General features: G+C 51.9%; 1 protein-coding gene across 2 annotated transcripts in view; it reads right to left on the bottom strand.

The window, feature by feature from the left end:
• Positions 1–7277: 7277 nt before the first annotated feature.
• Positions 7278–16528, bottom strand: part of MAPK1 (mitogen-activated protein kinase 1) — a 55721-nt gene continuing 46470 nt past the window's right edge. For both annotated transcript variants that reach the window (XM_051973286.1, XM_051973287.1), the window contains exons 4-9: positions 16359–16475; positions 14897–15011; positions 14298–14429; positions 13146–13255; positions 11329–11455; positions 7278–10184 (exon numbers count right to left, since the gene is read on the bottom strand). In XM_051973286.1, the coding sequence (XP_051829246.1) occupies positions 11339–11455; positions 13146–13255; positions 14298–14429; positions 14897–15011; positions 16359–16475 (591 nt within the window). In that variant the 3' untranslated portion in view covers positions 7278–10184; positions 11329–11338. The remainder of the gene's footprint in view (positions 10185–11328; positions 11456–13145; positions 13256–14297; positions 14430–14896; positions 15012–16358; positions 16476–16528) is intronic.

Below are 16528 nucleotides of genomic sequence, written 5' to 3'. Positions count from 1 at the left end.
CAGAGAGGAGCAGAGAAGGTACCCTTGGGGCCACCTGAGCCAGAGTCCTCAAGCTTGGGAGCCGTGTAGCCATCTTAGTTAAGTTCCTGGAGATGATTCCTCTGAGAAGGTCCCTTCCCTCTTTAATAGGTGCCTGGGTGTTCTTTGGACAACCCACTGAGTCTGGGATTAGGACTCAGGCGCTCTATTGGACACCTTGTGTCTGAGTCTTGAAACAAATGAGTGACGTTCTGTTTCTAGGACCTGGGCCCTGGGAGTGAACGAATGAGGGGCCAGAGACTTGGCGAGGGACCCCCTCCCTGCCCCCTTTTTATAAAGAAGGGGACTGAGGTTGGAGCAGGGCACGGTTTGCTTCTCTGTCCCCATTCCGGCACTCCAGAACCATTTGGAGGGAGATTCCCCGACGTGGTATGATTTTAGTAAGTCCCAATACCCGTGTTTTGCTGGAATGGTTCCTTCAAGTTTGGGCCAGGGAAGGAGCAAGGGCCCGTGTGTAGAACTGAGCAACAGTTCTCAGATCAGCCCTGTTTTCTCCCGGTTGTTGTTCAGTTGTGTGCAAGCTCATTTGGGGTTTTCTGGGGAGAGATGCTACTTTGCCATGTCTTTCTCCAACTCATTTAACATTTGAGGAAACTAAGGCAGAGTGGAGTGACTTATCCAGAGTCACATAGCTAAATTTGAACTAGGGAAGAGGAGTCTTCTTGGCTTCAGGCCTGACATTGTGTGCGCTATGGCACCACCTGGCCTTCCGGTCTTTCCCAATTCCCTCCATATCCCAGGTATCTGGAGAGTCTGGTGGGGGGACAAGAATGCCTAGGGATGAGGTCATTGAACCAGTTACTGGTGAGGAGACCTTTGATGATTTTGGCATTTAGTTTCCCCATTTAAATGTTCTAAGGATATCTTTTGATTTTGCATCACTTCCTCCTCCCCAACCCAGAGAGCTGTCCTTTAAAACCAAGATTTTTTTTTTTTTTTTTTTTTGGCTGAGGCAATCAGGGTTAAGTGACTTGCCGAGGGTCACACAGCTGGGAAGTGTTAAGTGTCCGAGATCAAATTTGAACTCAGGTCCACCTGACTTCAGGGCTGGTGCTCTATCTCCTGTATCACCTAGGTGCCCCTAAGAAACAATTTATCAAAACTAAGCATCATCTCGGCCAACTCCAGAGTTATAAATAGTATTCCGCAGCCATCAGCTTCTCCTCTGCAAATTCAAAAGGAAGGTTCACTCTCTCTCTTTTTGGGGGGCCCTGGCTTTTATAATATTTGGATTCATTTATCTACGGCTGTCCTTTCCGCTGACATCGCCACGGTCTTTGTGCGTGTTATTTTCCTGATTCTGCTGACCAGACTCAGAATCGGCTGACTCGGTCTCCCCTGCATCTCTGTAGTCCTTGTTTGTCAATAACGTTCTGTCGCGTTCATGTACCACCGGTTGTTCGGCCGTTCCCCAAGCCATGGGCGTCTACGGTGTCTCGTTTTCGGTTCTTTGCTCCCTCAACAGGTGCTGCTCTCAGCTCGGGAAAAGGAGGGCTTGTGAAGTTTTCGTTATGATCACCGACCAAATTTCCCCATTTTTAAAGCTAGGGAAGTGAACTGAGTAACAGCCGTCCCCTGCAGCTCTAACATTCTGTGGGAAGAATCGAAGGGGAGGGAGGGAGGAAGGAAGGGAAGGAAAGGTTCCTTTAGCAAGCACAGGCTATGGAGAGACACGGAGGAAGAGGTGGAACAGGACTTCCTTTGTAAGAAACAGGTTCCAATGGGGGAAGCCATCTCAGGCCAGCTCCTTCCGACTTCTAGGGATTGGCAGGTTTTGTGGCCTGCAAGTGGGAGAAAGGCAATGGGCACAAGGCAGAAAAGTCCCTACATGTGTTCTATATAGTAACCCAAACGGCCTATGTGCATGCATACACATGTACACATATATTTCTAGGTATGTTCATAAACATATATATATATATATATATTTACATATAATCACACACATTGAGTGTCCGAGTCTATTGGAAAGATCAGAGAGATTGACATTTTTTACAGAATGCAAAATATGAATAGCGAATCTCACATTTTAATATTTTCACAATATTTCATTTTATTTTCTAGATTAAATTGCATTTGATCAGCAACGTATTAAGAAAACCACTTCCAAGCCAAACCTAGAGCCGGTGAACTGCGGGCAATGGCAGGCGGGCTCGCCCTCTGGTGACTCCAGGGGATAGTGCAGCCTGTTTACAAAGAGCCTAGCTGGAGTGTTACTTCTGGGTTTATACCCCAAAGAGATACTAAAGAAGGGAAAGGGACCTGGATGTGCCAAAATGTCTGTGGCCCTGTTTGTAGTAGCTAGAAGCTGGAAATTGAATGGCTGCCCATCCAGTGGAGAATGGCTGGGTAAATTGTGGTATATGAATGTTATGGAATATTATTGTTCTGTAAGAAATGACCAGCAGGATGAATACAGAGAGGCTTGGAGAGACCTACATGGACTGATGCTGAGTGAAATGAGCAGAACCAGGAGATCCTTATATACTTCAACACCGATACTGTATGAGGATGTATTCTGATGGAAGTGGATTTCTATGACAAAGAGACCTAACTGAGTTTCAATGGATAAATGATGGACAGAAACAGCACACCCAAAGGAGGAACACTGGGAAACGAATGTGAACTATTTGCATTTTTGTTTTCCTTCCCGGGTTATTTATACCTTCTGAATCCAATTCTCCCTGTGCAACAAGAGAACTGTTCGGTTCTGCAAACATATATTGTATCTAGGATACACTGTGACATATTTAACTTGCATAGGACTGCTTGCCATCTGGGGAGAGGGTGAAGGGAGGGAGGGGAAAAGTCAGAACAGAAATGAGTGCAAGGGATAATGTTGTAAAAAAATTACACAAGCATGGGGTCTATCAATAAAAAGTTATAATAAAATAAATAAATAAATAATTGACAACACAACTTCATTATAACAGATTTGCCAAAGATTTTGTAATAAAATACTTTCTTCACCTGTCCAAAAAAAAAAAAAACAAAAAAAAAAACCTAGATTCTAATTAAAGGACCCCATCTGCAGCTCAACTTGAGTGCCACCTAGTGGTCGACCCAGGGAACGCACCCTGAAATCACTCCCGCTCCATTTCCTGGTAGGTCTTCCCTCTGGAGACAGGCCAGGTAGTGCTGACCTTATGGCACAAATAGATTCAGACGTGGAAAAAGAGAAGGAATTCATTGCCAAGACGTTATGATCACAGGGAGAATTCCAAAATTCAAAATCATAGATGTGATACAGTGGGTGGATCAGTAGAAATGCACATCATTATTCTATATGTTATTATATAATTATTCATTGTAATTATATTAATTATAACTGATGATCTCACTTGATCTTCACAACAATCCTGCGATCTAGAGTGCCGGATCTCGAGTCGGGAAGATTTGAGTTCAAATCTACCCTCAGACACTTACTCAAGCAAGTGACTTAATCTTTGTTTTCCTCCCTTTCCTCATCTGGAAAAATGAGGGTAGTTATAGCACTTACCTACCAGGGTTGTTGTGAGAAGCTAATGAAATCATCGTAAAACGCTCAGCACAATGGCTGTCACAGATAATTACTATGTAAATGTTAATATTAACTAAGTTTGGACCACTCTTGTCGGTGGCTTAAGTGAAATAAAGATGTAAACCATGGAAGTTCTGGTCATTGATGAACTGAAAACCCTGATGTCCAAGGAGAAGGCCCAGGCAGCGATTGGGATAGAAAAGACTTTAAGTCAAATTCTGAAGTCCTTGAGAAAAGGAAGAACTAGAAACCAATATATGAGTGACAAGTAACGGGACCAGGCTGGGTACTTTGTTCTTATTGTCCAGTTGTGTCTGACTGCTTGACCCCATTTGGGGTTTTCTTGACAGAGGTACTGGAATGGTTGGACCATTTCCTTCTCCAATTTATTTGACATGTGAGGAAACTGAGGCAAGCAGGGTGAAGAGACTTGCTCAGGATTACAGAGCTAATAAATGTCTGAGGCTAGATCTGAACTCAGGAAAACGAGCCTTCTGCCTGCAGACCTGGTGCTCTTGTCCTACGGCATCATCCAGCAGCCCCTGATGGGTTTCTCACAGGATCCTAACGCTGCCTTCTCCTGGGACACTCAGTTACCCACTCCTCCTCACAAAGACACTGCCTCCCCTTACGGCTGCCCTGGGAACACACACAGCTAGGGTGGTGAGGGAAAATCCAAATCTATGTGGAATTTGCAAGATCTTCTCCTGGTTATGCAGGGGACAGGGTGGGCAACAGGAAACAGGCTTCTCCTCATTACTCCCAAGCCATGCCCTCCCTGCATGGAGCGGCTCTTTCCTGACTCACTCCTGAAACGCTGGCATTCCATCTGGCCTGTTGCTTCACGCGGCTCCCTCTTGGAGTGACTAAGCTTCCCCAACCCTGGGTAGCATGACATCATTTCATACAAGGTTTTCACTCCTTCCAAAATCACCAGGGATTTGTTTTTCTTGCTGAGGCAGTTGGGGTTAAGTGACTTGCCCAGGGTCCCACAGCTAGGTAGTGTTGAGTGTCTGAAGCCGCATTTGAACTTGGGTCCTCCCGACTTCAGGGCTGGTGCACCGTCCACTGCGCCACCTAGCTGCCACACCAAGGATTTTTTGGGCACCTCGTTAAAATGTCTTTGACTCAGTAGAGATGTCTATAGTTCATAGCTCCCAGCTATAGGTTATACCTGATCCAGACCCAGGGAGAAGTCCAGGGCCCTTCATGATTTTTGAAGAAAGGAGAGGGAGGGGACTGCTGCCGCCTTCCCTGGTGGGCTCTGCATTTAGTGGGACCTCGAAGGTGCTTAGTAGGCTGACATGACTCCAGGGAACTCTCCTAGCTCCTTACAGCTCAGCCTCCTGCTGTGCGCGCGCGCGCGCACACACACACACACACACACACACCTCCCTACTGTTCGCTTGTGTCTTCATACATATCCCTGGCCTTTGTTCTCCCCTTAGCCCTGTTTCTTTCATCTCCAGCTGTGTATGTGTGTGTGTGTGTGTATGTATAAAGTGCATTTACGTGTAACAAAAGTACAGGGAAAAAGACAAAACATAATTGGAAAGTACTTGGTATCTTTTTTGAGTATATAGGGCAGGGAGCCGGGTTTGCTGTCAGGATTACGGAGCTTTATCTCCAACTTTAGGAAGAGAGGGGCTGACAGAAATATAGCAGCTGGGGAAGGTGTCTGGGGGCTGGAGACAGGAAAGGGACTTCCCGAACAGTGACCTCTCTGTGTGGTCTGTATCCCTTCCATCTGTACCTCATGGGGTTGTTGGGAGGAGTTTCCAGGGCCTAAAGGAAGACTGGAAAAGGTGTCCCTAGTGTTAGATTCCTTACAAGCTTGTTAAGTAACTAGAATTGAGAGAGACAATAATTGTCTCATTTAGCACAGTTCAGTATGATTGATCTGGGCCGGAACTTGAATCAAGGTACTAAGTGGAACTGAAAGAAGCAATGCTTGTGTTCACACCTAGAGAGCTCATACAAGCAAGAAGCTCTTGGGGCCACAGAGGACTCTGGGAGGAAGCCCACAAGCCCACTCTGGGAGGTGGAGTCAGATTCATTCCAACTTTCACCTTGGTGCTGGCTGGAGACATTTGGAAGAAGAGAAGCCGAAGCTGGCAGAGGCAAAAGATTAGTGGCAACAACTCTTGGACAAATAAACATTTGGATTTTATCAGCTGGCTGTAGTTGAGGTGATTATTACTTGGAACCGAAACTAAGGCTGCCTCCAGAAAACCTCCCCGAGAAACCTGCTCAGAGAGAACCATTATATTTTAAAGACGAGACCAGCACACCTAGGACCGAGTCCGGAGGCGGACCTTTTCGCTGGACCGCATTTCCTGGCCCCTCGGTGTCAGAGTGCGGATCTCTGGCTCCGAGGAGGGGGGCCTGTGTTCGGTTTCCTCTGCTGCTGTTGGAGTTGGTAATTCGTTTTCTGAATGAACAAAATAGCCAGAAGGTTGCGGAGGGACCACATTTGCCCAGACTTTGTCCCAGGAGCCAAGAGGAAATGAAAGCCGAGTAAGGCCCCCAGAGCAGGCGTCTGTTTGTGGAAGGAGGGCCCCAGAAGGACCGCCACAGGTCTGGAGGCTTGTCTTCGGCTGCCCAAGAGCTCCAAGCTGGCCCTTGTGCTGTGCTAAAGCTTAGGGCAGGGAGGAGGAAGGCAGAAAGGGACCGGGTCACCTCAGGAGGTAACGAGATTTCCTCTACGTGGCCTTTTCAAGAATGAAAAACAGCTGGGAAAGACGCCGTCCAGATCTCCGAGACACTGATGCTCACCTCCCCTGGCGGTGAATGGAGTCTTCAAAGACCCAGGTCTGGAGTTGGACTTGAGCAGGCAGGCCATGTCTGGGACGTGGCCCAGCCCCATCTGGGTCTCATGGCTATTACACTGGACGGGGTTCGGGGGCCAGCTAACACGCCTTTCATCTAAGGGCTATTGAATGAGCCGTAACTGCGGGTCCCAAACTCTCCTGGCCAAGAGCTCCTGTGACAAGGACACGTACTTCCAAGGGCTTCGGAGACCTGAAATCCTTTAAAACATCGGCAAAGACCTCCGAATAACAGGAGAAAGGATGGGGACCGGATTCCCAGTGTTCACGCTCTTCTCTAAGAACTTCCTGTCAAATCTATGCCATTCCATTTCAGATCCTGTTCTTAGAGTCGCCCCTGGAAATGGGCTGGTGACAGTTGGCGGGGGAAGCGGGGGAGAGAATCACGGCTTCCCAAGTTGAAGAGCGAACGCCCACACCCTGGACGGTCCCGCCTATGGGTTTGGCTCTCGTCAATGTGGTTGGTCCTGATGGGCTCCAAGCCCGACAAGGCACATTTAGGGTTAGGGTTGGGCCCCTCACCTGGGGGCTCCAAAGGTCCCTGCTGCCTCCCCCAGACCCTGTTCATGTGATGAGCATCCAAGACTGTGCTCCCGATCGGAGGAACCATTCCTGTTGCCCACACAGACACATACAGACCTTGGCTTTTACTCCCTGTCTTTCTCAGGTCCCCCAGTGTCCCAATGAAGTCGCCCACGGGGCCCGAACCCCCCCCTTTACGTCTATCCAAATCCATTTTTACTCGATGTTACGGCCCATCGATGACTCTCGAAGCCCCGGCACGACCGAGCCGGCTTTCCGGGGGAAACATAGGGATTGCAGGAGATGCTTCCTAAGGGCCGCCAGCGTGTCCTCCCAGCCCCCGGAATGAAGCACACAGGACAAGGGTGTTTGGGTGAGACAGGGCCACAATTTAATGATTTGATGTCAAAAGCAGTAAACACTCGATGAATCAGGTTGCCGTTTGTTTTTCCCAAAGGTGCATGTACAACATCCAAAGAGTCCACTGGAAATAGAAACCTTTGCTACTTACAATCATTTTATACAGATTAACCAGCTCACAAATGCCACAAGAGAATGTTCAGTTAAAACAATACAATGAATAATATACATTCAGATTCTTAATAAAAATCTCCCTTTTCCATGTTCTTTAAAACTTACCATCAATTAAGTCACTTATGCAGAAGTTAGGGGTACGATACTAAAAAGGCACCGACAAGACAAAGCAGGTACAAAGAAAGCCGTTTTTCCTGGGACGTGTCCGGCGAGCGCCCTACACGGAACCGGTCCAGGGGAGGGAGGACGGCACAGGCGGCGGCGGCCGGCGGCCCCGGGAGGCCGCTCTCCCTCCCGCGCCGCTCCGGGCTGGCCGGACTCTCTCGTCGGCGCCATCTCGGCGGCACTGGTCTCGCGACGCCCACCGGCACAGCCGTTTAAAAGCCCAAGTTCATTGAAAAGTATCGGCAGAAGGACTGCGCAATAAGTTTTTTTTAAATGGCTGCATTTACAAAAATATTTCCCGTCAAGTGGGGATTACTCGGAAACATTGATTTACAAATATAAAAGTACTTCGCAAGGGCCCCGATCACGTGCGTTTGCAGATGCAGGCATGGACACACTAGTACCATACTACAGACTACAAAAGTTACCAAGTTCTTTAAAAATCATATCAACATAAGAAAAAGAGCTCCAACTTAATAGCTGCTCGGAAATGGTCTGAATGGGATGTGGAACAGACGGCGGGTAGTGGGGTTTCTCCAGAAGGATGGCCGCTCTGACTCACCTGCTCTCAGAAGCCGGTGATCTCTAAGGCCCGACTGGGGAGGACCCCCCTAACTCGCTCTGAGGTCGCAGAGCCGAAGCTCGGGCAGGCTGGCCATTGCATATCTAGGGTGGGGGCCGAGGCCTCGGGCGGCACGCCCGCCACCCAGAACGACTACACGCTAGCGGCCAAAGGCCTCGGCGCCGTCCCAACGGGCTGCCCAGAGCACCAGGTTAGTGAGACCCCAAGGCAGTGGTGGGAGGAGGAGCTGAAGACCAACCTCTAAATACAGAGACAAAGGGGGCGGTGGGGTCTTGTAGAAAAGGGGGCTGGGTTTGGAAGCAGGAAATCTGGGTTCAAATCCAGCCCCCGTTTACCACACGTGTGACCTTGGACACGGCACTTGAATTCTGTCGTCCTCAAGTGTCTTCATCTGTAAAAAAGGGGGATGGAGATAGGGGAGGGAGTGGGCCTAAGTCTTCCAGTTCTAAATCTATGTGCTAGAGAAATCCATTTGAAAAGCACAGGGGAGGGGCGGATGAAGCCATGCGCGCTCCTTAAGAAATTAAAGCCGAGGAACCCAAAGGGTCAGCTCTGACTCTAGGCCTTGAAGCAAACTCTTCTAGAGGCCCCTCAGAGAAGCCAATTGTAGCTGTGGAGAGGAGGAGCCGGGGGGGAACACCAGAGGCCCGGCCCAGCCCGCAGACCTCAGGCGGAGCTGGCAAGCTGGCGGGCTAACCGTTCCAACGGCAGGGGGCCCCGGTGGGCTCCGAGACGCCCCGCAGGTGCCTTCTCAGGACACACTTTTCCCTGCCCACCTCAGGAGGGGAGAACCAAGGCCGGGGGCGGCACAAAGCAACTTTGTGCGGGCGCCCCCCCTTCTGCCCATCCACGCACACGAGCCCAGAGAAAAGCCAAACTAAATCTAATGTCAGAGTGAAGGGAGCAGACCCAAATTTATTTCCACCAATTACAAGCGTGTCTCTGTTCCCATCAGCAGGCCATCTCTTCCCGATTCCGTTCCCCGTCGCTGCCCAAATCAATCAGGGGGGAGGGAGCGAGGCTAATGAGAAGCCGAAAACAATTCTGTCTCCAAGGTACCGGCTGGAAAACGACTCAGAGGTACCCGGAGGTCGGATGTCCCCGATCAGCGCGGGGCGCGAACAACAGCGGTCTGTGCACACAAAGCGGTGGGGGCCATGCGAGGGCGCGCGCATTCTCTGGAACAAGGCGAGTTTCTCACGAGGAGAGGAGAGCAGCGGAGGGAGGGGGCCCGGCCTCCCAGACGGACGGGGGTCGGGGGGGCACAAGCAGGCAGGGCGGTCATGCTGCAGGAGGCAGCGGGCAGCCTTCCTCCCCCTGGATACAGGCAGGCGTCCACACTGGACTCAGCCCAGCTGGCCTGGGGTCTTTTTGCATACGTTTTTGTAAACACGCACTACTGCATATCAGGTGAGCTTTGGAAGGCCTGACCTCCAGGACAAGAGTGTCGACCTCCCCCCCCCCCCCCCCAACCCTAACCCTAAATGCGCCTAGGGAAACGGCGGCCGAGAGCCCCCCGGGGAAGAGGGGGAGAGACCCGGTGGCCGAAGATCAATGCCAATGATGTCCTGCGGGGGCAAGCAGGTGGGGTTCAAAGTCCCAGTGCAAACAAGGGGCGTCACTGACGTAAAGTGCCCTAAACAGTCCTAAGGGAGCTCCCTCCGACACAACAGGGAAAGCCATGCCTGTGAGTCCGGGGGCCGGGAGGGGGAGGAGCCGCCGCCTCTCTCAAACCGGAAAGCGAGCAGAAGACTGGACGAAGGGGGGCGGTCAGTGTCCTCGGACAGGCCACCAATGGGGGACACACGCGGGAGTGGCGATCACGATTCTTCAGGCTGAGAGAATTCATCAAAAGCAAAGAAGCCACAACTACCAGAAGCTGCCCCTCGGAACGGCCCCGAGGAGGCAAAGTGGAGAGCCGAGACAGGCCAGAGGGACGCGGCCGAGGACCGAGGAGGGAGAGGAGCGTCCCCGCAGAGCGTGTCAGGGTCCCCTGCGGAGAGAAGAGAGGGGCGTGAGGGGGGGCTGCGGCTGAGCCTTCACGGCCTCAGCGTGGCCCCAAGCACCTGTGGAAGCAGGCAGGATGACCACAGGTAGGACCACCCGCTCGATCCCTCTGGGGCAGGACTACCAGCAAATATGTCTCAGGGCCCTGCTCTATCCCACGGGACTCCAAGCACAGCCGGATGCCACCCCCGAACTCTTCCCATCTCCATTAGCTGCCCTGCCCTGTCCTCCTGCCCCCCGCAGGCCTCTCAAGCATCCTCCCAGGCTAAGGGGCTCCTCGGGGCTGCCCCCGCTGCGGTTTTCCCAGGGCACCCTCCCCACGGCTGTAAGAGCATCCTAAGCCCTCATGGGATGGCCACTGCTCCAGGACTGTCATCCAGCCTTGTCCCATCATTCCGCAGCCCCCGCCAAACTAAGGAAACATGGTGGCCCAAGCTGCGGCCCAAGCCGGAGCAGACTCCCTTCTTATTCTTCTCTCCCTTTTAGGATCTTTCCCTTCAAAGCTGCTTCAAAAAGCTCTAGATGGACCAACAGGGGACTCAAGGAAAGATTTTGGGGGAGACGGGGAACAAGGACAGGTGGGCAGAGCCCACGAATGACATTCCCGCCTTCCTGGGGTACGTCTGGTAAGCTGCCAATGATGGGCCCCTCAAATGCCCGGGCCACAGGACCACTCATGCACCAGGAAAGGCTGCCCCACTCAGCTCCACCTTTTTTAAGCTTCAGTCAATTAGCCCCTCCAGGGAGCCCCATCCTCAGCTGCCCCTGGGGTCACCTGCCACTAGAGGCCCTGATGAAGGATCAACGTGTCTGGCTAGGAAAATATACCAGGGCTCTCCCCAGTAAAGACCTCAGTCAGCAGTGGAGAGCGCATGACTTAAAACGGCCCCGCTGGGGCCAGTCTGACATGGAGGTGAGACTAAAGAGGCCTCCATTACACCCCCAGCCTAAGGGGTATGGATCCCCCCACAACCCCACCCCATGCTGGCCTACAGGGGTTTAAAAGACAGAGGCCCCGGAAGGGCCCATCACTCCCCTTACCAGAGAAGAGGGGACTGCCCAACAAAAGGCTGCAGGCCCGTGGGGTCCCAGGCCGTCTCAGACCTAATTCACAGAGAAGCTGAACTTACCTGTCAAAGTTTAAGATCGGTATCCAGGCTGGAATCGAGCCGTCTCTTCAAAGATCAGTTCTTTCAGCTTCTCCTTGGGCAGATCATCCAGTTCCATGTCAAACTTGAACGGGGCTTCGGCGACCGGCTGGAAAAAGAAACATTGTGGTGGCTCAGGAAAGCCCACTGCTTCCTTTTTCTTTGGAAGGAGTGAATGTGCTTTAGGCCCTAGAGGTGCCAGTACAATAGACTGTGAGCGACAGTGGCAGCAGTCTGGGTCAGGGCCCAAAAACTGGTGGCCGAGGGGCCACCCGGAGGAACCGCTCCCGGAGGAACCGCTCCCGGAAGCCGCTCAACGTCATCACACAGATTCCACCCGCTCCCTTCACTTCACCAAGACTGCCCAGAGAAATCGAGGCAATGAAAGCCTTCCTGGGGCCATGTTAAGCAGGCTCCATAAATACATCTCCCTGCTCCTTCCCCAGGGACAGACCCCATCCGTGGGAAATCTCTGCTCCCACCATCGGGCACAGAAGACCACAGAAACTGTGTTATCACATGATGTTCGAGTTGCCAGTCCTATAATTAAGAGACGTTGTGGGTTAATCAGGCATTTATGGATGCTCTGCGATCTACCTCCATTTAAACCACTGTTTTCCGAAACATAAGTGATTGCAAGGGATAATGTCGTGTAGAAATTATCCTGGCATGGATTCTGTCAATGCGAAGTTATTATTAAATAAAATAAAATTTATTATAAAAAAAAAAAAATAATAAACCACTGTTTTCTCTGAGAAAATGTGCTTCAAGCTCCAAGTGGCCCATTTCTAAGCCTGGCCCGTATCCGTGGCCATCAGTGCCCACTGTCAGAGGAAGGAGCCGCCTTACATTCCCCTGGGCTCGGGGGATGGGGCTCTGCAAGGGGCCCCCACAAACATCCCTTCCCTGGGGCTTACCACCCACCACAGGGTTTGGAGATAAGGTCAGAGCCAGAAGGGGTGCAGGGAGGCAGGGGGGATCCGTGGCCTCGGCAACTCAGAATGTGCATGATCCCAGCCAAGTGATGCCCAGCCCTCTTGGGAAACAGGTCAGGACAGGAATTATATCTCCCAATTTAAAGAAGGGGAAACGGGAGTGCGAGAGTGAATGACTTCTGAAGTCACCGAAGAGAGCCAGTGATGAGCCTAGTGTCTATGCTAAGTGTGGAGACAGGAGGGTGGGGAAACACAAAGGGAAAAGACCCCCCTGGCTGGGGGGGAAGAGGCTTCGTGCACCACAGACAGTGACTTCTCTCAGGAACCTCTCTGGTGGAAGGGATGCGCTTTGCCCAGACCATCCCGGGGAGTGGCTACAAAGGCTCAGCACTCGGAGGGCCTCCTGGCCTCGGTGCCCGGCCCAGCTCAGGTACACACAAGGAGCTCAAAGGGCTTGCCAGAAGGTCACAAGGGACCGAGGGAGCTGAAGCTCCCACATGGCTTCCGGGGCCCTCGTTCTCAATGCCCGACGTTCAGGAGCTTTCAATGGTTAGGGAACCATGGCACAAGGCGGGGCCCTGCGAACGGTCATGGCTTTGCCAAGAACACAAGATGGTCACAGGGCCTTCGAGCATGTAAAATCCAAGACATGTAAGAGCTCTAGAAATCATAAAAGCGCTCTACACTTTCCTGGCCTCCCTCCCTGGTGCTCTTTTCTAACGGCCCAAACTCAGCCTGACTGGTTATGTGATGTGGGAGATGGCGGCGGCTGGGGAGATGGCCATGCTGAGGCTGGAGCGTGGCAGGAAGGACCCCAGGAGCTCCCGGTATTTGGCAGCTGCCCCCTGGATGCTCCCCTCTCACCTCATCACTCGGGTCGTAATACTGCTCCAGGTAGGGATGGGCCAGCGCCTGCTCCACCTCAATCCTCTTGTGAGGGTTAAATGTCAGCATCTTATCCAACAAATCCAGAGCTAGAACGAGAACCATGTTTGGTGTGAAAAAAGAGGGTCTGTGACAGAAGCTATCTAATGTAAAGGAGCTCCGCGACATCAGCTGGCCCCCAACACCCACGGCTCTGGAGGCTGGGGCATGCAGCCAGCCCGGAGAGTACCCCAGAGTGGGGTACTCCAGAGGCGGGACACCAGAGCCAGAGTCACTCTGAGCATAGACCTTGCCGTGGAGTCGTCACACCCAGCCCGTCTCCCCCGAGGATCATTCCCTTCCCCAGAGTGCCCAGGGCTCACTCTGGCTGCTCCCTGCCGAGGCCCACAGTGCCCTCCCTTGGCCTCTCGGGATACCCCGTCCTCGTCAATACTGAGAATTCCCCTACTGGCTGTCGGACCTCTCTGAGCTTCCTGACATCGAGTTCCCGTCCCAAATGCCCCAAGGACTGGGTACTCCCTGTGATGGGGACAGTGACAGATGCCCACAACCTCCCGACTGAAGCCGCAGAAAGGGATTAAGCGCAGTCATGGCGAGCTTGGCCAGCAAATCAGACTGGGGACGTTTCAATCTCTATCCTTTTAGGGAACTGCTTAGGTGACATAACTCAATGGGAGGGCATACCCCGATCTCCCGAGTAAGACAGGATGCAGGTGCAAGTGTACATCCCAAGAAAGGTCTCTCTGAAGGAGACCCACCCCAACGCATCTACAATCTGATCAAAAACCTAAGCAAAGAGGTTGGAAAAGAGACTGATGGGCCACTGGTGCTTCCCAGAGCAAGAACGCCGAATCTTCCTGCCTCCAGGCCCCAAACCAAGACAAAAGAGCAGCTCTGGGCAAACAAGGACTCCAGAAAGCAGAGCTGAAACGACTGGCTCCTGGGTCTTTTTCCATCACACCGTCCCCGCTCCCCACCTCCTCCCAGCCCAAACAGCAATCAAATTAATCAAATGATGCAAATGCTTCTTTACAAAAGCTTTTGCCAGCACCTAACATTTTCAGGTCCCTAACTATGGCAGGGAATTCCCAGTCTGAAAATCTAGGGCTGGCCAAATGGTGGGAACCGTACCTTTGGGGTCAGCGTTGGGGAAGAGTCTATTCCATGGCACCTTGTTTTTGTGAGGAAGGGAGAGCAAATAGTTCCTGGCTTTTAAGTTGATTATGCAATTCAAGTCTTCTTGTGACGGGGATCCAAGAATGCCTAGCAAAAGAAAGGATTTGGAAATGTCTAAGAGAAAATCATCCATCTTATTTTTAGATGGGGAAACTGAGCCCGAGAGAAGGGGCTCATCACAAAGCTAACTGTTAAGAGACTAGCCCTTGAACGCAAGAGCTCTGCAACTCCCACTCTTCTCCACATGGTGAAAGTTGTCAAGCAGGGAACCAGCAAACACAGCTCCATGCACACAAACACATGAGCATATCCACAGGAGGGTGGGGAAGGTGTACCAGCAACAAAATGACCCCACTGCCTTTCCCACGGTGCCACGTTCTTTCCTGCCCCCCTCCCCCATGGAGTTTGAAAGCTCTCGATGACACAGGGAAAGGAAAAACAAGGACAATTTGCATCTGCACAACAAACCCAACTGTCTGAATTTGACCAGAAAGCGAGCGAGGGAAGATCAAGTTTTGGAAATGGAGGGAGGGCACGCCAGCTGTGGAACTTACCAAGAATATGGTTCAGCTGATCAAGGTAATGTTTTCCAGGGAAAATGGGTCTATTGGAGAGCATCTCCGCCAGGATACAGCCCACAGACCAGATGTCAATGGACTTGGTGTAACCCTGGAGGGGAGGAGGAGACAACGGGGCAACGTTAGCCGGTGGCATTAACGGACACATCCCCAAGCGATGGACGGCTTCGTTCTCATTCATCTCCAAGGGAGCCTCGGTATCTCCTCCAATTGTTCACACTCAATTCTGAGAAGGGTCTCAAGGCTTCTCTGGACAGGCCCGAGAGGCCCATGGCTGCAGGAAGGCCTCCAGAGGGTGGCCAAAGCACAGGCCGTGCTCGCTGTGACTCTGGCCAGGGAGGAGCCATCCATGTGGAGGCTGACCTCAAGACACAAGAGAGCCAGCCAAGGGGCTTGGAGGAGGGCCAGACCTCGGGCCTGGGCCTTCCCCACAGGAGTCTCCACCGCAGAGAGGCCTGCTCAAGACACTCAGAGCATTTGTCTCTTCTGGGTTCCTGATGCCCACCCACCCACCTCTGGGAGCCCCTCCTCCCCTCTGGGAAAAGAGATCTAAGGGAGGAGAGTTGGGGGAGGACAGAGGTGCTGCTGGCAAGGAGTGAGAACAGCATGGGAGCAGCTATCAGGAAGCCCATGGGCAAGTGCTCGTCAGTTTAGAAAAGATTCAGGATGGTGGCCTGCAGAGGGCAAGTGAAGGGTCATCATGGGAAATCAAGCTGGAAACAGGCAGAGGGGAGCAAGGAGGGATGGGAGCCCTCAACATTGCACGGAGGAGTTGGTGTTTAACCCTGGGAGAACAAGGAAGAGCGCAGGATACCCAGAAAACCCCATTGTGAAGAGATGAGCAAACAGGCTCTGACCTCCAAAAAGTCCCTCCCCTGCTTTAATCTGTGTCTCCCAAGTAAGCCAGGGAGTCCTCTGCCAGCAGCTGAAGAATCTGGGCCCTACACTCTAGGTCCTTCCTCTACTCCCAACTTCCAGGGTTCTGAGGTGTCAGTCAAACAAAGTCTACGGAGCCATTCAGCCCCAAATTTATGGAATCACTGATGAGCCGGAGAGACAACGGCGCGTGAGAGCCCAGCTATATCGATCAATCACCTTAGCTTACTATCTGAGCTTGGCTCTCATGTCCCAACTAAGGTTCTTCTTGACACGTGGTATAGTGAGGGCCCTGGGCTACTGGTGGCTCCACCAATGAAATACAAGCATTAGCAGGCCCAATCAGGGCAGAAAAAATTTGGGAGGAGCGAGTATCCACTGTCCAAGAACCAGGCCCACTGTGAAGTTGACTGTTTTTTGGCCATTGCAACTCATGAAAATGACCAAGACATGAAGAGGCCAAGGATAATCAGTGGGAGGACGTGAACTGATGAAATTCTACATCTTTTCCAATATTGGAACATTTCCCTGTGAAAAAGTGGGAGAGCCAACTGTGACTGACCTTGGAATTCAGCATAATTTCAGGTGCTCGGTACCAGCGTGTGGCCACATATTCCGTCAGGAAGCCTGTGTGGTCATGGTCTGGATCTGCAACACGAGCCAAGCCAAAGTCACAGATCTGGAGAAGGAAAAAATGGAGTCACTTAGATACCCAATCAATCCGAAGTATAA

This window comes from Antechinus flavipes, chromosome 1 (genome assembly GCF_016432865.1).
Source record: "Antechinus flavipes isolate AdamAnt ecotype Samford, QLD, Australia chromosome 1, AdamAnt_v2, whole genome shotgun sequence".
NCBI lineage: Eukaryota > Metazoa > Chordata > Mammalia > Dasyuromorphia > Dasyuridae > Antechinus > Antechinus flavipes.
This window is presented reverse-complemented; position numbering and strand designations above follow the sequence as displayed.